Raw genomic sequence first — 23,533 nt, 5'->3', positions numbered from 1 at the left:
ACTGAACGAGGTAGTTCGTATATTTGAGCTTGAAATTTTTGAATTGCCAAATTCCATGTCCAATTGTAGTTTTTGAATAATTGTTCGCGATTTAGGCCAAATAATACTGCTAAACTTAAGTTTGTGCATTTCTGGTTAACATGGTGGCGAACCCTTGATTAATTATTTATGTTTTCTGGAATGAAATTATCAAACTTTTTCTCATCACCTCTCCAAGATAGATGACGAAAATTGAGCTACCACAATACATCGAAATTTTGCATTTATCATAGCAGGCAAAACAATATGCTCGCTAATTTGTGTTACTATCATGTGTATGCCAGAAAATAGCATACTTTATAATAATACTTATGAATGCACATATTTGGAAAACACACATCAGTAGATATGTAAATATTATGTAATATGTAATGTAAGTATTATAAATATGCTCAGGCTCGGTACTTTTAGAGCCATGTGCACCATAATTTGACTAAGTTATACGGTAATATTTGAATTTCGGGAAAAAATCCCGGGATTTGTCACGGCGAAAACCGGGATTCCCGATTCCCGGGATTTAAAAAATCGTCCGGGATTGGAATCCCTAGGTGGCACAAGGTTCGGAAGGTGGCCAACTCGAGCACAGAACAAGGTCAAGGTCAAGGCACAAAAAAATACGAGACTGGAACAGAAAACACGACTGTCCACTTTGAAAAGTTGCGAGACACTGAAATTTTTCCTCACTTTTCAGACCGGGTGTCTGGAGGTGATCAGTTGGCAGGGAAATTTCAGGGTGAATTTCAGAAATTGTAAAAGCGACGGGGCAGACTTGATACAGCCCGAGCCAGTCGTTCTTCACTTTTTTCTTGAGTTCAAATTGTGAGTGTGGGCGAAGCGTTTTAAATATAATTCCAAATTGACATCGTTCTCTTTGATGTGCACTTTCAGTTTCGTGCCAAATTTCGTATTTCTACCACGATTTGCATACAATGTACTTCAAGGGGTATGAATTTAGTCGACCCCTACCACTTAAATGACCCAACAGGTCAACCACTATATCAAGCATACTCATTTTTAAACTCATTCAAAGCTATGTCGTGATTGCATGAATTTCGTGGTCAAACTCAGCGAGTCGTCTAATGTCCGTTACATAGTTTGTCTCAAATATTTAGACGGACGGTCATGAAGGTTCTATAAGATCATATTCAGGATCCAGCTATGAAAACGGTGTCAAATAATTACCGGTTTTTTGCAACAAAAAATATATATTTCTACTAATAAATTTTCATCCCAAAAATTTATCAAACGACCCGTATCGTGCACAAGATTCTGTTCGAAAGTGACGCCGAGATCGACGTTGCTCTGCTTCAGATCCTCCTCGCCAACGTTCCCGACATCCTTTCCACCAACACCAACGTTATCGAGGCTCTCCCCGCCAACGTTCTTCACGCCAGCACCGCCTTCCTCCACGGTTTCGCCATCTTTCGAAACGCTGTGGGCGATGGTGGTGTCTCTCTCTGCTCAATGATTAAGATGAGCGTCATCCCGAAAAGGTTGACAAAATTGTAATTAAAATATACGCAAAAAATGATTTTTAAAATTGCAATATCATTTTGACAGACTCGATCGAGATCAAAATCCGGTCCAAAAACGAGTCCATTTTTGACGACGAGGTTGACGATGTGACCACGTTTACGGAGTACGTCCAAAGGACCCTCGTCACGCAGCGAGGTGACGACGACAACAACGCGGAGGACGGAAAGACAAGTCACAGAATTGAATAGAAAACTGATCAAAATAAGGGCTTATCAAATCATGTACGAGTTTCGGCGCAAAAAATCGGGCGCAGAGGAAGAGGAGGATGACAGCAATATAGAATTCATCTACGGTGATGCGGATGACTATTAAATTAATTACGCCTATTAGTCCTGTTTAAACTAGTAACAATTCCACCTTAGTTTATAAAATCGAGGCTACAATTTATCCCCTATAATTTTTCTCCCCATTGACCCAATCACATTACAAATTTGTACACAATATAAATTTTGCATCGTTTCCAAAAATAATAAATTGCCTCTTTAAACATTTACAAATAAAAATCTTTCCCTTGATAACCGCATCGCATAGATTTCCACGGGTAGATTCAGAATCCGCCTCCCCCGCTGCCGAAGTAGCCTTGGACGAGGTAGCTGACGCCGAGCATGGCGACGACGACAACCAGTTTGGAGGCATCATTTATAAATAATTCATTTAAAAATTCATCATTCATTCATCACTCATATATGTACGGTCAATCGTAAAATTCGAAAATATCTAATCATGATATGCTCAATTCTTATTTAACGATAAAGATTAAGCTTAATCAACGATCAGTTACTTATACTTTATTCGCTGCCCATTTACATACGCAACAAATTTATGAAATTCAAATTTTGGACTTGTTCCAAAAATGTAAATCATCTAAAACATTTCTAGATAAATGTTGGAATTAAGGAGCTTGAATTGAATTCAGAAAAAGCCTCGGACGAGGAATCTGACGCCGAGCAGGGTGACGACGACCAGTTTGGTCGAATCACTCATGTCGTTGGCCGTGTTGCAATAGTCCGTGTCACAAAGGCAGGTGTCCTTAGTGCAGGAATTCATCTTCATCCCAGATGGTGCATCGGAACACCTGCTGCCAAATGTTTTGTGAGATATACAAGCTGGATGTAGATAAGGGCACGATTAGAGCAGACTTCAAAATTTAGGGTGTAAGTAATTTATACGAAAAAAAACATACTTTTCAAGATGCTCGGACATTTCGCCTTATTTCCTTCGTCCTCTTTGTTCTCAGCGGTGAAGTCCTTGCAAACCACGGAAGTGGCAATCTTCACGTTTTAATAAGTATCATCCAAGAAATCAAACAACCTGGAATTCGATCCCTCTCCTCCAGCTTCCTTAGCATTCGGTCCCCGACAAAGGTAGCAGTATAATCCTATCGGAAATAGTAAATAATAAGTTATGATGTAAAAGAGAGGAGGATATATAAAATCCGTCCAGGCCCCGTTTTAGGCATAGGTGAGCTATAGGCAAGCGCCTAGGGCGCCAATTTTTTGGGGCGTGGGTGGGCTGGGCGCCCGTATACACTAGATGAAAACAACTTTAACGAGTTTTATAATTTATGATACAAAACAATGTGTAAAAAATTTATTAAAAGTATGCAATTTTTAAGAGATTAAAAATGCTTAATTAAATTTATTCCAGAAGTGCTCTGATTTGTGCGATAGCAATTAGTTCAAAAGGCAAATTTGTGCATGATTATATAATAAGAACCATTTTATATAATAAGACAAAATTGCGACCACGTTGGGGCGAAATTTTCTTTTTGTCTGCATTGCCTTGAACGGGGCCGGATTATCCGGCCAGTTTATTTTTAACATTTTCTCCACTAACCTTCCGCGGGAGGGACGCGCTCCAAAATCATCACGACGGCGATAGCGACGAAGACGAGCAACAGTTTTGACGAGGTTTTCATCTTCCTTATTGACGTTTCACTTACAGTTCGTCTAGACAGTGGGTGGGCAAGGACGAAGCTGACCAACTCCAGTAGAGAACAAGGTCAAGGTCGAGGCGCAAAAAAATACGAGACTGGGACCTAAAACGCGCCTTGTAAAGTTGCGAGACCTGAAAATTTGTAAACACTTTCTCCTCATTTTTCAGACCGGGTGTCTGGTGGGGGTCGGTTGACAGGGAAATTTCTAGCTGAATTTCAGAAATTGTAAAAATTAGGGGGCAGATTTGGTACAGCCCGAGCCAGCTTTGCCTTCCTCCATTCGCCATCTTTCGAAGAGCCGTGAGTGAGGGGAGAGGTCGCGACGGGATTGTTTCTCTCTGCTCAATGATTAAGACAGGCTTCATCCCGAAAAGGTGGACAAATCATAAAAACTAGAATTAAACTATTGACAAAAATGATTTTTAAAATTAGGATTACTTTTTTGACAGAGTCGCGATCAAAATCCGGTCCAAAAACGAGTCCAGTTTTGACATGGGAGGCGATGTTGATGGAGTACGTTCAAAGTACCGTCGTGGCGCAGTAAGGCGAAGACAACGACTCGGAGGAAGAAAGGAAAGGTAGAAAGTTGAATAGAAACCTGATCAAAATTAGGGCTTATCGAATCATGTGCGAATTTCGGCGTAAAGCAACGGGTGCAGATGAAGAAATACTGAATTTGTGTATCGTGATGCGGATAACTATTAAATTTAAGCACAATTAATTATAAAATACATTTACACCTATGTATAAGTCCTGTAGTTCCCCAATAATTTGTAAACGAAAGGCTACAATTTATTCCCAATAATTTTTCTCCCCATTGATCCAATCATGTTACCAATTTGTACACAATATAAATTTTGCAGCGATTCCAAAAGTAATAAATCGTCTCTTTAAACATTTAAAAATATGAATTTTTCTTTAATAACCGCATCCCGTAGATAAGTTGAGATTTCCGCGTGTAGATTCAGAAGCCTCCCTCGCTGCCGAGTATGCTGACGCCGAGCAAGGTGACGAGGAGTTTGGCGCATCATTCATAAGTCATTCATTTAAAAATTCATCATTCATTCATCATTTAAATCATCATCATCGTTCATCATTGAAAAATTCATGTTGCTGACAACAAACGACAAGTTGTTGACTAAATTGCCATCTTAGATTTTAAACCCTCCTAATCGTAAAATTCGGAAACATCTAATCGTACACAATTCTAATTAAGATTAAAGCTTAAGCTTAACTTAACGATCAGTTATACTTTATTCACTGGCTATTTTCCCAAAAAATTTGTGAAATTTGTACACTTAAAATTTTGCATTGGTTCCAAAAAGTGCTAATAAATCGTCTCCTACAACATTTCCAGATATGAATGAATGAATGTTGAAATTTAGGAGCTTGAATTTACATAAACGTCGTTACATAATTTTCGTTTACATATTTGTCGTATCACCGAATTGACGCCTGGAATCGGACGAAGCCTCGGACGAGGACGCCGATCAGGGCGACGATGACGACACGTTTGGTCGAATCATTCATGTCGTTGGCCTTATTGCAAAGGTCCTTGTCGCACGTGCACGCTATACAATTGCATTTATTCTTGTCAGGTAGATAAGCGCGAGACTCTCTTATGGACACGCATCCACTTTCCTTTGGTTCTTTGAGAAGGGTGAAACAAACTGGGTCTAATAAGAGATTTCAGAAATAAATGTTTAATGAAACCTTTTTTCAATCTACGCCGGGATTTTCTAGCGAGTTATGTTAAAAAATCAGGCCAAAAATTAGGAATCACACGCCACTCGTATTTCCGTTTAAGAAAAATCTTGAATCACGTGCCCGCCTTTGTTTCCCCCCCATGGAGGAAAAAGCGAGAGAAAATTAACCTTTGGTTTAAAAATTAAATTAACCTTTCGAAAATTGAACTTTGCCACCAATATTTTTCTTGAAAGAGTCCATTCAACGGAAAGATAGGCATCATGTGATTTCTAATTTTTGGCTGAATTTTTTGATACAACTCGTAAGAAAATCTTGAAAAAAGGTTCCATTATTAGTGTAAAAAATATACCTCTCGTAATATCTGTACAGTCTTGCTGGAACCTTTCTTCTTTTTTAGTCTTCTCGTTGAAGTCTTTGCATTCAGGGCGTTCATGGTACTGACGAGCCGACCTCATGAATTGTACACTCTCATTTCCCATTCGACCTAATTCACCGTCAGAAGATTTTGGTTCCCTAGTTTTGCAATAGTAGCATTTCAGTCCTGTGGAAGGCGACAATGCGAAAATGTGGAAATTTCGAGTAATCTAAATATTATTATGTACTTGTGTATTTTTAAGTTTTTCTCAACTCACCATCCACCGAGGGGACGAAGACCATCGTGACAGTGACGACGAAGAGGAGCAGTTTTGCCGAGATTTTCATCTTCTTTGACGTTGCAAGTCCAGTTTGAAATAGGGGTTGTTCGAAATTCTGTCCGCGATGAAGGAGAGTTGCTGACAGGCAGCTCGGAAAAATTGGAATGGAAACTTTTCTCAGAAATCATAAAATATGAAAGGTTATTTACTAGAAATACGACTTTTCGAAAATTATGATGCATAAATTGTCAAGCTATGTACATACACATGTTGCTTGGATTCACAGCTATAAAAAAAATAGTGTCAATAAAAATGGTGATCATTTCCAAAAAAAAATATTTTAAAATTTCCATCTCAGAAATCTCTCAACTTTTGTTTACTGTTTTTTTTCTTGTTGAAACTCTTTCTTTTGTCCCCCGAATTGTTGACATGTCGTCAACCTCTCAGCCCAAGAAGGAAACTCCGCCCAAAAAAGAAACCCCACCAAAAGAAGGGGGTGGTCACCCCCATCGACATCACGACCACCACGCCACGATTTCCGAACACATGCCGCACGCCCATTCGATCACTGGCGGCGGCCCGAAATCCGTCCCGTTGCTGAAAAACCACCCGACCTCGACGCTCCCGGACCACCCGGCGCCACCCGCGCATCGGAAGACGCTCACGTCCATCAGGGCGGGCGACCTTCCGCAGGATACGAGCTCGATCATGGCGTTGGCGTCAGACGCCAACCTGGCCAACCCCACGTACCGCACGACGTCACGGCTTATTCCGGGAAATGCGGGGGCCCATATGACCACGTCCGAGGCGCTGAATGCTGTCCCGCTCAATTTTCATGCGTTGGCGACAGGTATTGTGATTTTTGTGGGGGAGTTTGGGATAGATTTTTGGAAAAATTGGAGAAATTTGGGACGAATTTGCAAAAATTGTGGACAGATTTGTTTACATGATTTGAAGGACGTTTTTAAAATCAATGTGTATTACTTCACAAATTCAATGGAAAATTCAGATTTTTTATTCGCATATGTCTTACTCGGGTATTAAAAATAATTTTGTTTTTTCTCGCTCTCTTAAAATCTACACAATTTGCAAAAATTTTTGACACGTTTTTTTTCCAAGATTTTTCAGACGTCCTTAAAAACGTATTTTTATTTTTTCACGGGATCGCCTGAAAATTCGGGTTTTAACTCCCCATATTTTACCCGGGTATTAAAACCACTCTCTTTCTCCCCAGGCACCAAGGCATCCGCCTCCGTCGGCGCGTCCAAAACCGGCCTCCGTCTCGAATTCATGAACCCTACCATGTTACAAATGGAGATTGAAAAACAGCAACAGCAACTCAACCGGATGGCCGTCCTGCGACACTCGATGATCGTGCAGGCTCAGATCGCTTCCTCGCGCGCGTCACACAACGCGCATGCGCAGATGCACCACGCCCGCTTCGGTTCGTCTCAAACGACCAAAGATCTCCGTGAATCGACCTACGAACCGGCCCCCATTCATTTGGAGGACATTCCAGAGAGGGACACGTTTTACGATGCGGAATCCCACGATCATACGCACGCTCCGGTCAAGTTTGCTGTTCCGGGGCAAGGTCAAGGTCAAGGTCACATACCTGTTCACATTCATTCATTTGGCATTATGATGGTGAATTATCGTGAATGAAAATAAATTTCCTGTCATTTGAATGAAAATGAGTGAAAGATTCCGTCATTTCATATGAATGACTGTGAATGACAGGATTTCTCACTCATTCATTTTATTCTTCACCCAACCCTTAATACATGGGGTGAAGTAAGAAATGAAGTCAGATGAAGCGAAATGAAATGAAATGAATGAATTTGAAAGAAAATGAGTGAATGTGAATGAAAATCTTCCTTCAGAAATCGGGATGACTGAAATTTGAATGAATATTTTGTTTTTGAACAGGTATCCAAGGTCAAAGTCTAGAACATCACCGTGTCCCGACCAAATCATTAGCGTTCTTGTCCTCGGCCCCGCTGATGAAGGGGGGCACGAAGAAGAGGTTGACGATTGTGGACTCGGAAACGTCCAAGAGGTTGCAGCGGACGAGGAAAAGTTTGGCGGAGGGGTTGGGCGTGGGCGGCGAGTGGGAGCGGATCACGACCGTGAAGGCGAATGAGCTGCATAATGTGACCAAATATCGGAGCAGACATACCGGGTTGAGTGTGGTTCATGCGAAAGTGGACAGTCCAGAGGTGCATGGATACTTTGTGTTTCGTGAGTTGTGCATTTATTTAGGGGTGGTATTTTGAGGGGATTTCGGGATTTTTGTGAAATTTGGGAAGGTTTTTTTAAGAAAAGGGTGTTTCTTGAGGGAGAATAATTCAGTCTTTTTTTTAATACTAAAACCGGTAAAATTTTGAGGGTGACGTGGATAATTCGGGAAAGTGAAGTGGATAATTCAGGGATTTTGGGCTTTTATTTGGTGGACGTCGCTGAAATTTTTGATCATTTTCTGCAATAATTGACCCGATTTTCTGCAGTAATTTGGCCCGATCTTCTAAAAAAAACTATGCGAACAGCTATGCACAATGCACAATCGGTTCTGCAGAAAAAAATATGGAAATTTTCTGCACGACTATGCAAAAAAAATCAGATCAGAATATGCATCGAGCTTTATTCGATCAATGCAGAATTTGACACAATTTTGTGAAACTTCTTCATATTTTTTTGAGTGAATGATCCTGTGTTTTTTGGGTATGACTAGGCCACCGCGTTTCGAACGAGCTGGGGCTGCCACTCATTTTGCAGCGAATGATTTTCCTGGGAAGTCGTCACTTCCCACATCCCGGAATTTTGGACCAGTTGGCCGTCCAGTGCTACGCGGCGGGGACGGATGGCTGGACGGAAAGTGACCATTCGTGCTACACCCTGAAAACGGCGGGCAAAGAGGGTTTCCTTGCCCTACTTCCGGTCTACCTGGATCATATCTTCTTTCCCCTTCTCAGTACGAGCTACATAGTTTAACACAGTTTCAAAATTTAATTACACAATCTTAAAATCTTTATTTCAAAAATTGACTAAAATGTGCAGCGTTTCGAGTAACTTGCAAAAAATAACGGGAAGAAAGTGGTTTCTTGTAGCCAAATATTTTAACCTGCAAGAAATTCAAGGCGCTAGAAACCACTTACTTCCTCTGCGCGCTGTTCATGCTGCGCTTGGCAGGATGGCGCATGTTTCTTGCAGCTTTATGCACCTCGCATTTATTGCATGGCTTACTTTCCAGTGCAAGAAATGTAGCAAACAAAACACTGAAAATATGACAAATTGTTCACCCTAATGATAACTGCTTATCAACTTCCGCTAGGTGAAGCCGGCTACCTGACGGAAATCCATCACGTCACCGAGGAAGGAAAAGACGGCGGAGTTTGCTACTTGCAAATGAAGTCTTTCGAACACGACCCCGTCCTCCAGGCTCATTGGGCACTCATGTCGGAAATTTATGGACCTGATTCAGGTGCCAATTTTAAAGTATGAAACGGGAAATTGCAATAACTAATTTACATATTTACACATGAAATTGCCAGGTTATCATTACAATTACGGCGGTCATCACAAAGACATGCGTGAATCTGGGAGTCTCGCCGCAGTTCGGAAGTTTCATAAATCCTTCTACCACGCGAAAAATTGTTGCCTTATCGTTTGTGGAGATTTCGAACCGGAAGAGATCTTTTCGGTGGGTGAAAATCTAAAATTTGCCAGAATGTTCCGTTCATTTCGTGTTTGCAATTTTTTTGCCAATTCGTCCAAAAAGATTTTTCTAAAAAAATGGACACAATTTTGGTTAAATTTATTAATGAAATTTTGTAACGTTTTCTTTTCAGGTTATCACATCCTTTACGGTGAATAAGTTGGCGAAATCGGGGTCCGGAACGAAGACGACGCCGAGTGGTGGCTTGTTGGATAGAGGTGGGTCGGATAACTTTGTCAATCCGTGGGCGTCCGAACCTCCCGTGGAAATTGAAGAGGATAATGAGTGTATTATCCGATATCTGTCCGACTCTGAGGGTTACTCACTCGTCAAGGTGAGTGGATAATTATTCACGTCAAGTTCTTCGTAAAGTTGTAAAAGTTGAGGGCTTTGCTTTGTGAGATGAATGCGTAAACCAAATTGGGAGACAAATTTGGTGATTTCATCCACGAATTTAGAAATTAATTTTGCGTAGCATTTTAAAAATTAATTTACACAGTTTACAACTTTACAGATGTGTCTAATTCACGCAAACTTTGTAAAGTTATAAAATTTGTGGGCTTTGTGAGATGAATATTTATGTAATTCCAAATTGGGAGACAAATTATGGTTCAGCGAATCTGAAACCTAATTTGTGTAGGATTAGTTTTGCAAAAGGAGAGTACCGTTCAAGGGGGTTTTTACGGCCTGAGCGAAAAATTATTTTTAAACAATTAAAAATAACAACGCCGTTGGCAGCAAAAATGCAAAGAACTTCATTTAGCCCGAGACAGGGTCAGAGTCCGTTTCTAAATTTTTGTCCAACGACCTGACGATTTCCACCAAAATATTTGTATTATTCTTAATTCAACGACGTTGGTTATATCTATTTCATCGTTTTCTCGGCGCAAATTGCCTACACCCGACATAATATTCTCACTAATTGTCACATTTATCGAGCATGAAAAATTCATTTTTTACCAATTTCAAAAAGAGACAAATAACCAGTGTGTGCAGAGCAAAAAGGCAGGCAGTGCCTTTTTGCCTGCCTCTTTGCCTTTTTGCCCCACAAAAATCTGTGCCTTTTTGCCGTTTTGCCCTTTTGCTATTTTGGGGCGAGATGAGACGAGAGTCCCGTGATAAAATTAAAGTGAAAGTTATTCATTGCGTTTTTAATACTTTTCGCAAATATGAGCTCTAGTGTCAAAATGTGATTAATTAAGCTGATGGCGATGTACAAACAACGCTGAAGATATTTGGGGAAAAGTATTCAACTAATTTGAAGTATTGATGAAAGTCAGAACCCTCCAATACAATTTTAAAAGCATATTGCAGATTCTGCAATTTCTTTAATACGTTATAAACGACAATAAATCGGGTTCAATCGTCAAAAATCGAGCAAAAAGGCATCAAACAGGCAAAAAGGCATCAAAAGGGCAAAAAGGCACGCAAAAAGGCAAAAGGGCATTGAAAAAGGCAAAACGGCAAAAAGGCATGCAGAAAAAGCAAAAAGGCTGCCTTTTTGCACACACTGCAAATAACGTGACGACAAATGAATTATTTTTTGAAAACCTAGCAGTACAGCTTTGCTAAGCCCGAACCAGGATGGATTAGTAAACCCATGTTTGTCAGAATGTTTTACTATTTTTCACTAATTCTTTAACTAACGTCAGTTGGTAGTATTAATTGGCACCAAATACCAAAAACAGTGGAGGCTTCCTATAAAATTTCGAAATTCAACCCTCCTAAATTCTAATCCTAAGTTATTTTTCAACTCCACACTAAATTTTAGCTCAATATATTAATTCTTAGAAATCCAGAAATCGGTATCGGTACCCCTTCCTTATTGCCCATCTGGTTATTTTTTGTTCATCATTGACTTCATATAATTTCATGAGAAGCCATTAAGTATCACCGTTCCGAATTTCAGCTTTTTGAGACAAGTTATGAAAATCGGTATGGGTTACCCCAACGGGTCCCGGATGTGAAAATATTACTCAATTTTACTTCATCTTGTTCCATTAGGGATCATTAGTAAACTATGTACGAAGTTTCATCTCGATTGAATAATTTTAAAAAAACCTATCAGTACAGCTTGGCTTAGCCCGAACCAGGATTGGTTAGTACATAAACCCATGTTTGTCAATAGTTTTCTGTAAAATTATGTGCTACTATTTCGCAATGAATCTTGAATTAACTACTGTTGGTTCAAAATTAATATGCAGTAAAATTACTGTGAAAGTTGGAAAATAATGTATTTTTAAACAAACTCAAGTCATGGAAAAAGAATATTTCGCCAGATAACCTTTCAGATTTTTTACTGCATATTAATTTTGAATGAACATTAGTATCAATTCCTCGTATTGGATCAAGTTCTAAAAATAATATTTTTAATTAAAATATTGCTATCCCTTCCTCGTGACTACTTCCCATGACCAGTGGAGGTCGCTCCTGTAAAAATTTCGAAATTCAAGCCTCCTACATGCTAATCATAAGTTATTTTTTGATTCCATTCTAAATTTCAACTGATTATATCAACTTTTACAAATCGATATGGGTTACCCCCTACTGCCACTCTGGTTACTTTTTGTTAATATTTTACTTCGTTTATTTCATGAGAAAGCACTAAGGACTAATTCCTAATTTCAGCTATTCAAGTTAATTTCTGAAAATCGGAGGGGGTGACCCCATAGGGTCCCTCCGGATGAAAAATTTTCTACTTTCAATTTATACTCTTCCCTTAAGAGCCATAAGCAACTTCCATGCAAAATTTCACCTCGATATGACGAATTTGAAAAATCGGTATGGGTCACCCCCTAGGGTACCTCCGGTTGTAAAATTTTCCAATTTCACTTCACATTCTTTCATTAGAAGCCATTAGCAATCTCTGTACCAAATTTCAGCTTTCTATGACAATTTTAAAATTTTGGTGCATAATTCCCACCCTCTCCGATGACCCCTACCGGTCAACCACTTGACCGATTTCGCCTATCTTCGAACTCCATTCCTAACTTTGCAAAGTTTTGCCCAATATGCATATGGTGAAAATTTCAAGTCAATCTGTTAGGCCGTTTTCGTTCTATCGTGTAGATGGGCCGGACGGGCGAACGGACGGACATGGGGGTTCCATAAGCCCAGACTCGGGCTAAAAACTAACTTTCATGAAAACAGCAGAGTTTTGTTAACCACGGGGTCGCATGACGACAGTCTCCTTGGGCTTTTTATAATTTTTCCCAAATATTTTGCAAAATTTTCAAAACCCATACCACTTTGACGGGCTGAAACTACCAGAAGCGAGCATTACGTTTCTTAGCTTTTTTGCACACGTACAGATGAGGATATGACTGATTTTATGGCAAAAAAGCTAAGAAACGTAATGCTCGCTTCTGGTAGTTTTAGCCCGTCAAAGTTGACATTATCACCTCCTTGTACGGTACTCATCTTTATAAAATTACAAATGGGGTAAATTATTCAGGTCAACTTTGTAAACTTATAAAATTTTGGGCAAAAATGTTTTGTGAGATGAAGGCAAACCAAAAATTTGAAAGTTAATTTTGTGTAGCCTATTTTTTCGCAAAATTTACACAGTTTACGGTACAATTGTGATCCTAACTAGAAATTAAACGGGTTTAATGTCCCCTTAAGTTTGCCAAGATTTCATCCAAACCCTAATTTTGTACAGCATCTTATAATTAATTTGCACCGTTTACAAAGTTACAAATATGGTCAAATAATTAAATTGATATTTAATTAATGTCCTCTTAAGTTGGCGATGATGGGCACGGCGTCGTCGGACGTAACGCTTTCGGCCGGAATGGACATCCTGATCGCGTACTTGGTGGCGTCCCCCATCTCCCCGGTGCAGACGGCCTTCGTCGCCACGGGGGAAGCGAGCGGGGTCACGTTGACCAAGTCCGGGAACGTTCAGACCGTGTACTGCTTCAATTTCGAAAACGTTCCTACGCACGGACAGGAAGGCGTGGGACCAAAGTTGAGGAAAGTGTTGGAGGAGGAGTACAACGGGAAATTTAACCTGGAAAGGATGGAGATGGTGGTGGGACATTGTTGCCAAGAGGTGGGTTTGGAAACGATTTGAATTTTGAATTGAGCGGGCGAAGTTTTGAAAAATGTGTTGTACCCGATTAGATCGTCCAAAATAGGAAGATTAAAAAAACGGGATTTTTCAAATTTTGATAAAACCGAGGTTTTTTGGATTTTTTATTCGGATTTTGATTTCGAAAATTTTGGTAAACCGGTTTTCGATTTTCTCCAAAACCGGTTTATTAGCTCCAATTAATTTGTATTATTAAAACCTGAAACTCGATTTTCGAGTATCTAAAACACCAAGTTTTTGCGCTATCGGCTTTTAAGTTAAGTTTAAACCCGTTTTTTACAAAACCATTTTTTACCGGTTTTTAGCCTGTCTTACAAAATCAGTTACCCGATGTTTCGAATTTCAATGTTTGATTTATTGCACCTTTTTCATAATTTTTGCACTGCTCTGCGAAAAAAAACTGCAAGAAATATTCGCCCCTTGGGGCTCACCCTTCGTATTTCACTAAATTATAGTGATTATCCGCTAGATGGCGCTTATCTATTTCTAGCATTTCTTGCCCCCCTGCAAGAAATTATCCCTACGAAAGAACAATTTAGTGCAGCAATCTCCCATATTTTTTTTCGAAAAAACTAATTTAATCCCATTCTACTACATTTTCTAGGCCATGTCCGCCATGGAAAACGATGCCGAGGACACAATCGCCCGCGCCGTGATTTCCGACTTTATCTACAGCTTTTCCAACGACCTCCTCACTTTCGACCGGCGGATCAATCGGTTCTACACTCTCGAACAGTTTGGCTCCCAACCGGCCCGTTTTTGGCTCAAAATGCTTAAAACCCTCCTCGATTCGAGCTGGGCGTTGGTTTACGCCGTGCCCAGCAAAGAAACTGGAGACCCGCATGACGTCGAGGACGAAGAGAGACAAATGGTAGTTTCTTTTGCAGAGAAATAAAATTTTGTAAAAAAAGAATTAGTATTTTGAAAATTTGTGGTTAGGAAATCCTCGAAAAAATGGGGCCGGAAGGATGTAAAAAGTTGGGGGCGAGGTTGAAAGCGGCGATTAAAATACAGGCGAAACCACCGCCACCGCAGATGCTGAGTTTCATCAAAACGCCGTCAATTGGATCGATTGGTATGCAAATTTTTTAGAAAATGCGTCAAAATTTCTGCAAGCTTTTTCAATTTTTTGTCATTAATTAATTACCTGGTCAATTTTCAACATTCTGATCATTTCTTGTCAAAATTTGGCCAAAAATTTAAAATTTTTTGTAACCTACTACTTCGTCAAACTATTCTCTACCTGTCAAATTTTTCAAAATTGGCGTCATTGTTTTGCAATTTCTGTCCTGCAAGATTTTTTACAAAATTTGTACCTCGAAATTCCCAATTTTTTTTAACCAAAAACGCCGTCAAACTGTTCTTTGCCTTCCGAATTTTCAAAATTTTTAACTTTTGATACATATTTTTTACTATCCCGCAGGATTTTTGGCAAAATTTGTGCCCCAAAATTCTCAAATTTTTTAACCAAAGACATCGCCAAACTGTTATTTGAGCGTCGAATTTTCAAAATTTTTAATACAATTTTTTGTTATTTTTGTCCCGCATGAATTTTTTACAAATTTTGTACCCACAAATTTACAATTTTTCTAACCAAAGAGAAAGACGCAATCAAACTGAATTTTCAAAATTAGAGATCATTTTTTTGCGATTTCTTAGGATTTTTGGGGATCGAGCGACACGACAACCCCTCGTGGGCGGGGGACACGCTGTGCAACTTGTACCTGGACGACATGAACACGAACTACGTCTACCTGACCGTGCTCATGGACACGGCCGAGTTGACCCTCGAGGAGAAGAAATACCTCGTCCTCTTCGCCGAAGCGCTGCTCGAGGCGCCCTACGTCGACAACTCGCAGCGCTTCTACTCCTACGAGGCAATGATCGCCGGCCTGTCGCGGGACGTCCTCAAGTACGAAACGTTCTTCGGAATCGACTGGGATCGCGGGAAGGGTGGGAATCGGTTCTCGTGCGGAAGTGAGTGGTAGAAAGAATGATGATGACATGTGTGAATTTCGAAATTTTGTCAAAAAATAGCCAGCTCTTTTTCGGAGCGCTAAGATTTCGGAGTGAAAAAAAATGATTATTTTGAGATTGGAGAGTTTCACTTGCGTAGAATTTTCTGAATTTCAAAATTTCCTAACAATTTACCCAGCTTGTTTTCTGATCCCTAAGATTTCGTATAATTTGAGATTAGAGAGTTTGCACAGCTTTATTAATTTCAAAATTTCCTAAAAATTCAGCCTGTCTTCTAACCCTTTTCGGAGTAGATAAAAATCATGATTTTGAGAGTTTCATTTGCACAGAATTATCTGAATTGAAAAATTTTCTAAAAATTTACCAAGCTCAGAATACAAAAAATGAATACTTAATTTGTGATATTGAGAATTTTTTGGAGTTCAAATTACCTTCATGAATACCCTGCTCATTTGTAACCTCTAAGATTTCATAGCTCAACAACTAAGAAATTTGAGATTTTTCTATTCTAAAAATTTCATAAACATTTTCCCTTTTCAGATTTCTCCAACCTATTCTGCATCCGATTTCAAATGGAGATGAAACGCGTCAAGGAAGGCTTCGAGTGGATGCAGATTCTCCTCTGGAACACGAAATGGCAGCCGGATCGGTTGAAAAATATCGCCACCCGACTCGCCTCCGAGGTCACGACGCTGCTCGACCACGGCCCCACGATGGTCGCAGCCATGAACGGCGAATCCCTCTACAGCATGAACTCCAACTTGAGGGCAATGTCGCTCGTGAGACAGCAAGTCTTTCTCGAACGGTTGGGTGCCGAACTACCCAAAAGTTTCAAAAAAGTCGCCAAAATGTTGGAGGCGATTAGAATGGTGGTTCTCCGTCCGGAAAATACGACTGTCCACGTGGCCACGAGACTGGAAAAGATGGAGTAAGTACTTCGATTTTTTTAGTTTGAAGGAATTTTGGAAATGTGTACATTTTGGATTTGATTTGAAAATTTTGATACGGTTTTGAAAACTTGTGCAACTTTATGATTAGGAGAAAAATTTATTAGCTAAATCAACTAGAGATTTGCTGTGGCTGGAATTATTTTGATGGATTTTGATGAATTTTGTTGATTTTTCTAAGGCGAGACCCAAACGTAACCATGCACCCCAAAAAATACGTGCATGGTTACGGCGAAGCCATAGTATGCAGTTAAGTGGACACCTCAAAACAGTCAGACAAGATTGTGAGAGAACCGTACGTCGTAGGGACATGCGGTTTTGACCAATGGGTAGTAAATTCTGTGTAGTATTGTTTATAGGGCTTAATCGGTTCATACCTTCATGGTGTATTTCTCGTTTTACTGACTTTTTTTCTGTATCTCAAAATATTCCGCTGAAAGTGAAAAATCGGCTCAGGGAAATCGAAAGAGCTTCAAAAAACATTAGGATCATTCTTTTGGGTCATGCAGATCGGATCAAAAATGACGAAGTTATGGAGGTTTTAAAATTTTAAAATTCAGTTAACATCCATAGCAACTTTAGTAAATAATTCATTATATGTGTGTGCAAATGATGGCCCGAGCCAGGGCTTATATAATCGTCACGTCCGTCTGTCTGTAAATTTGTAATGGCTCGTAATGGAACAATATGAATTAAGTAAAATCGGAAACATATTCATCTGGAGGGACCCGAAAGGATTTATTTTAATCGTCGTATCGAACCGCAATTTGTTACATATGCTGACAATTGCTACTAATGTAAGAATGTGAATTTAAATTAGAACCATTAGTTTTTATTTAAAAAATATTGATATGCATTTATGAAAAAATTTCGTGCAAAACTTCGGATTGGGTGATCATTGCAACCTTTTCTTGACTCGGGCTATATCAAGTCTGCACTGTGGGTTTTTAATGGCGGAGTTAAAAAATTTTTCACTTAAAAACGACGAAATAAATGAATTAAAAAAATAAAACTAAGGCGAGAGGCGCCATTAGAAACAAGAAACAAGCCCTCCCACCAACACCCCCGTCTCGCCGTGGCCCATTAATATTTTTATATCCGGGGGGGTATAATCACAATTTATGATTCAAACCTAAACTTTCTATTAGTAGTTAACTACTAACGTAAAGTGTATTTAAAATTGATGTATAGTACAATTTTATATTGCACTGCACTTTTAAAACCTATTACCTGTAGTTCTTACATTAATTTCAGTTTAAACATGCAGTCTAGCATTAATCAACATATTCTTAAAAACTCCGAAACATTTATCTAAAATGTTTAATACAATCGACAAATATGTATAAAAACATTTTTTTAATGAATGATTTTTTTATTAAAAATGTATATAACAGAACCAAGATACTAAAGTTTCAAGTCAATCGGTATTGTAGTTGAAAAAGTTTGGAACATATACATACCCGGAATGCACCCATGTTGGCATATATACCACATTATTGGCTTTTTAAATTGTGTATAATGCAGGAAAAAATTTCAAAAAATAAAATTGTGGTTACACCCCCCAGATATAAAAATGTCATGGGGCCACGGCGAGACGGGGGTGTTGGTGGGAGGGCTTGTTTCTTGTTTGTAATAGCGCCTCTCGCCTTAGTTTTATTTTTTTAATTCATTTATTGTTCTTGATTTGAAGGAATTTTTGAAACGTAAAAAATACTGGATAGATTTTTGGTATAATTTGAAGGGTTGGTTAGGGAAATATTGACCGAAATTTGAGGGCAATGTCCCTCGTGAGGCAGCAAGTTTTTCTCGAACGGTTGGGCGCAGAATTGCCAAAAAGTTTCAAAAAGGTCGCCAAAATGTTGGAGGCGATCAGAATGGTGGTCCTCCGCCCGGAAAACACCACCGTCCACGTGGCCACCAGACTGGAAAAGATGGAGTAAGTTTTTCCGAAAAGAGTGTGATTTTTATTTGTTTATAGGAATTTTTGAAATGGAAAAATATGTAAATCTTAGATTTAATTTGAAGAGTTTTGAAAATTTTGGCATGATTTTGAAAATTTTGGCATGATTTTGACAATGTTAGCATGATTTTTAAAACTTGAGTAACTTGAGTAACTTTGAAACCAGATATGAAAACTTGAGGATAAATGATTAGTTAAATAATCGAAGATCAAACCGTTGAATATATTTTGTATGTTTTAAATTTGATAGATTTTGATAGATTTGACAGTTAATTATATTTTTTTTAGTTTGAAAGAATTTTTGAAATGTAAAAATATTTTGGATTTAATTGGTAGATTTCTGGAAATTTTTGGAATTATTTTGAAAGCTTTATCGCCAGATATGAAAACTAGGAAAAAATATTATTAGCTAACTGAACAACAGATTTCGCATACTGGAATATTTAAGAATTTCATGTATAATTCTGTTGAATTTTTTAGCTTGAAGGAATTTTTGAAATATAAAAATATGTTCATTTTGAATTTAATTTGAAGATTTTTGAAAATTTTAGCATAATTTTGAAACCTTGTGTAACTTTATGGCCAGATATTAAAAATACGAAGAAAGACGATTCCGGAATAGACCAACAGATTCGGTGGGGTTGAATTTCAAGGATGTTTTTAGATTTTGATCAATTCTGTTGAATTTTTTAGTTTGAATGAATTTTCGAAATTGTAAAAAAATACTGAATTTAATTTTAGATTTAATTTGAAGATTTTTGAAAATTTTGGCATGATTTTGAAAACTTGGGTAACTTTATGACTAGATCTGAAAAGTTGTAGAAAGGATTACTACCAAATTGAACCACAGGTTTGGACTGATTGAAATGTGGTGAGGTTTTGTGGATTTTTGTGGATTTATGTTAATTTTGATGAAATCTGTAGAAAATTTTGATGGATTTGGTCAACACTTGTCGATTAAAAAAGGTGTATTCAATCCGTTATATATACGTATGTATTTTTTCGGGACAAAATATATATTTTGCAAAAAATTACAATGTTTTTTTTTACTTGCAACTTTTATCTCAAAATTTCAAGGAATTTGTTGGAATTTGTTAAACTAGGTCCACATTTATTGATTTTTTTTGTTAAATTCGGTATATATAATAATTTTTTGGAAAAAAATAAGTATTTTCAAATCCAATATGCTTTGATGAATTTGGTCAAGTCTCGATTTAAACATTTTTGTATTTTTAGAGACAAAATAATTACTTAAAAATTTCAATATTTTTTTACCTGCAGTTTTTACCTGACAGACAAACCCGATGTTCGAGACGCTGTGTCGCAACTGCTCCGGAGGACATTTGACTACACCGGGTGGCACTGGGGCTACCCCACAAAACGACTCGCCAACGACCCCGACACCAAATTTATGAAGAGTTTGGACTGCATCCAACGCTGTCGGGCGGAGAAAATCCTCCGAATGCATGCCTCCTCACAGGGCGCCTTCCTTCTCCAAGTAATTAATTTTGAAAATTTTGGAAATTTTGAAAGAAAAAAACGTCAAAATTTTGAAAATATATATATTTTTTGTGTCAAGGTGGCCCCCTGCCTGAGAGAACTCAACTGTCCCGAGTACCCCCTCCTTTTGACGGCAATTCACTACTTCACACAGCATGAGGGACCATTTCATAAGGTTAGTTGGGAACAAATAATTTTCATAATTTTTAGTCATAATAGCGGCAAAAGTTTGATTTTTTTGAATTTTTAAAACAAAAAAAATTATAACGATTTATGTTATAAATTCATTCAGGGATGCTGTTTTTGTTAATTTTCAAAGATATTTTAAATCATGAATGCTGAGATTTGTTACACCTTTTATAGAAATATTCAGTGTTTCGAGACATTTTTACAACAATTTTAGGATTTACAATTTAAAAGAAACTGAAGAAACCTTTTTTATAAATCCCAAAAATTTAGCAAAATGTAGAATTTCAATACCTAATTATATTAATTAGATTAATTACAGCGAATATTTTTCCATATATGCACAATCTCAGCATTCACGATTTAAAGCATATTCGAAAATTATACAGGGTGGTTAAAATGTCACGCAACAATGGAAAATTTTTCGATGGGAAAAATTTGTAAATTTCCATTAGTTACCGAAATTTTGTCTCTAAAATTCAATGTTCTAAGAATTTCGTCATCAGTTTTCCACCAGTTTTGATAATAATTATAAAAATCTTAATCCAAAATCTTGTAACTAATGGGGATTTAGGGATTTTTCCCATTGAAAAATTTTCCATTGTGGCGTGACATTTTAACCACCCTGTACATCTTTTTAAATTTTGGTCACAATATATTTTAAAAAATCCGTTATAAACTTTTTTACTTTACAAAATTAAATTTTTGCAACATTTCATTTCCAATTTGATTTCAGGGAATACGAAACCTCGGTTATGCTCCGTACTTCCGCCTCCACCTGAATCCGGAAGAGGGCATGATATACTTTGAACTAAACGACGCCACGGATCTCGTCAAAGCTTATACCGCCGCATTCAAAATTATTCTCGACCATTTGAAGTCCGAGTCGGAAACGCAAAGTGTGGTCTCGACCGTAACGATAGCTTCAACAACAACAACGACGACGGTGGGAAATGAGGCTGGAGTACCAATCTGGAAACCGGAATTGCTCACGAGTGCGAAAAGTTCGGCAATTTTCGACCTCATCGAGAAGGAAAATACGCCCAGAAATTTAGCCCTGGGCTCCCTCCTGGATTACTATCGCCTCGTGCCGACACATTTTAATCGGTGGGTTAAAATTTTTTTTATTGAATGAAACCCGGGTTTTATTATGGGTAGTGTTTCGTTTCTGGCGGGTTTGCTATATTTATTGCACTGCAAATCATCAGGAAATACGAGATGCACGAAACCGCAAGAAATAAATATGCGCCACCAAGCCATGCGCCTAGCGGTGGAATGTAGTTTCTTGCGCCTTGCATTTCTTGCAGGTCAAAATAGCTGAAAGAAACACTTTGTTGCCGTGATTTCTTGAAAATGGTTAGTAGGACTCGAAACACGGGAAAAAATGTGTCATAATTTCCAAAATTTTTCCAATTTTGGGTCATAAGTAGCCAGAAATTTTCAACATTTAGATAACTTTTTTGACAAAATTTCAATGTTTCGTTTCTTGCGGATTTGCTATTACATTTCTTGCATTTCAAAGAAAGACACGCAAGAAATGCGAGGTGCAAGAATTTGCAATAAATAAGCACCATTTAGCCAGCCACGCGCCGTATGAAGTTTAGCGGCGGGCGTAGTTTCTTGCGCGGTGCATTTCTTGCAGGTCAAAATTGTTGCAAAAAGCTGCTTTCTTGCAGTTACTTATTTCGTGTAAATGGTTCTTTCAGCGTGAAATACGATTTTTATTAATTTTCAGATTTGTGATGCAACGAATCTCAACGGTGACGCTGGACGAAGTACGACAAATGACGAAAAAGTACTTTCAACCACTTTTCATCAAGACGAGCACGTGCTCCGTCGCCGCGCCGAGTGAACAAGTCCCATCCATTATACAAGGACTTATGGAGTAGGTTTTAAGAATTTTTGGGATGTTTTTGGAAAAAAATTGCATGTTCTTTTTTTGAATTTTTTTGCAGTAATTGCGGCAAGAGGTTGTCGCTCCTCCCACCCGTGCATCAATCTGAGATGGCTGTTTACACAACGTAAAAATTGACGGAAATGGATAAACAGAATTGAAAATGTGGCGAAAATTCAGAAATTTTCAATTCATGACTTGTATGATTTATGTTTTTTCTGTAATAAAAATATTATGAAAAATTATTTAGCATGCGAATAATATGGATCAACAATGCAACAATTTTATCTAGATTTGCTCATCAAATTAAATACACAATTTGTCGTTCAGAATTTAAAAATACATTCCCAGAGCTGAGAAATGCTAAAAATTTGTTGCTTTTGGCGATAAGTAATTGAATCTTACGTTAATTTATAGTCACATAGAACTACATTTGTAAAGTTGTAAGCTGCGTAAATTAAGGCGATATTATAATAATTGAAACGAAATATATATGTACACTTGATTTATTTATGTATTAAGGTGCACTTGTAGGCGGGTTTTGAATTGAAATTTTCGTCTCAACTTTCCCTTCTTCCATGTCTTCAAATTGCAATTTTGAAACAAGTTTTTGAAACCTGAAACACTCGTTTTTTTATAAAATGAAGATTTTTGTGCGTATAAAAATCGACAATTTTTAGGTTTTAAGCAAAGCATGACCTAAAATAGGGAAAAAATCATTCGTTTTTTACAGGTTTCAACTATCGATTTTGTACCCTGACGAAAAAAAAATCGAATTGTGAGTTTCATCAAATTGTGACAAAATTTTGGATTCGTTTTTTTGGATAAGTTGTGTCGAAAGATTATTATTGATCATAATAGATTATTGATATAATCTATATTATTGATAATTATAATTTGTTTATTATAAAGATTATTTCTAAATATATTTATAAAGATTATTGCTTGTCAATTTTTGACTCAATTGAAAAAGTTCAGGTTTTACGCCAGTTGTCACATTTTGAAGAAAATTAATACCATATCACACAAAAGATGGACAGCCTTTAGACCTTTAATTATAATTTCTCAACTAGCACAAAAACTGAATCTAAAGTTCCGTCATATTTTATATTCTCGTAAAATTCTCGTTTAATAAACCGTACATTAAAACAAATTGAAAAAGTCATTCATTGTAATAAACTCCGGCTTCAAATTCAAAACCTGCATACAAGGGAATCAAAAAATTAACCTGAAATTTCGTCATATTTTAAATTCTCGTAACAATAAATGTCTCAATTATCTTAAGTACACTCTAAATAGAAATTTTCTTCAAAAATAAAAATAAATCGGTTTTAAACTGTCACAACTTATTTTTTTTTGTGTGGGTGAAAAATTAGCATTTCAATTTCTCAAATAACGCAAAACAATA

At 37.8% G+C, this 23,533-nt stretch overlaps 1 protein-coding gene and 1 long non-coding RNA gene across 2 annotated transcripts; both read left to right on the top strand.

Moving 5' to 3' along the window:
• The first annotated feature begins 382 nt into the window (after positions 1-382).
• Positions 383-4,389, top strand: LOC118435471. The gene is made up of 3 exons (XR_004834775.1): positions 383-1,532; positions 1,600-3,885; positions 3,961-4,389. It is a non-coding gene; the product is annotated as an uncharacterized LOC118435471 (long non-coding RNA).
• An 11,795-nt stretch (positions 4,390-16,184) lies between these two features.
• On the top strand, positions 16,185-22,617 carry LOC118435417 (uncharacterized protein YOL098C-like). Its single transcript, XM_035851443.1, has 6 exons — positions 16,185-16,566; positions 19,827-20,043; positions 20,125-20,220; positions 20,968-21,338; positions 21,967-22,116; positions 22,187-22,617. The coding sequence occupies exons 1-6, from the start codon at positions 16,211-16,213 to the stop codon at positions 22,254-22,256; spliced, it is 1,260 nt and encodes a 419-aa protein (XP_035707336.1). The 5' UTR covers positions 16,185-16,210; the 3' UTR covers positions 22,257-22,617.
• Positions 22,618-23,533: the final 916 nt, after the last annotated feature.

Source organism: Folsomia candida, unplaced genomic scaffold (assembly GCF_002217175.1).
Source record: "Folsomia candida strain VU population unplaced genomic scaffold, ASM221717v1 Fcan01_Sc004, whole genome shotgun sequence".
Lineage (NCBI taxonomy): Eukaryota > Metazoa > Arthropoda > Collembola > Entomobryomorpha > Isotomidae > Folsomia > Folsomia candida.
Note: the sequence above shows the minus strand (reverse complement) of the source record. Positions and strands in the feature narration are given on the sequence as shown.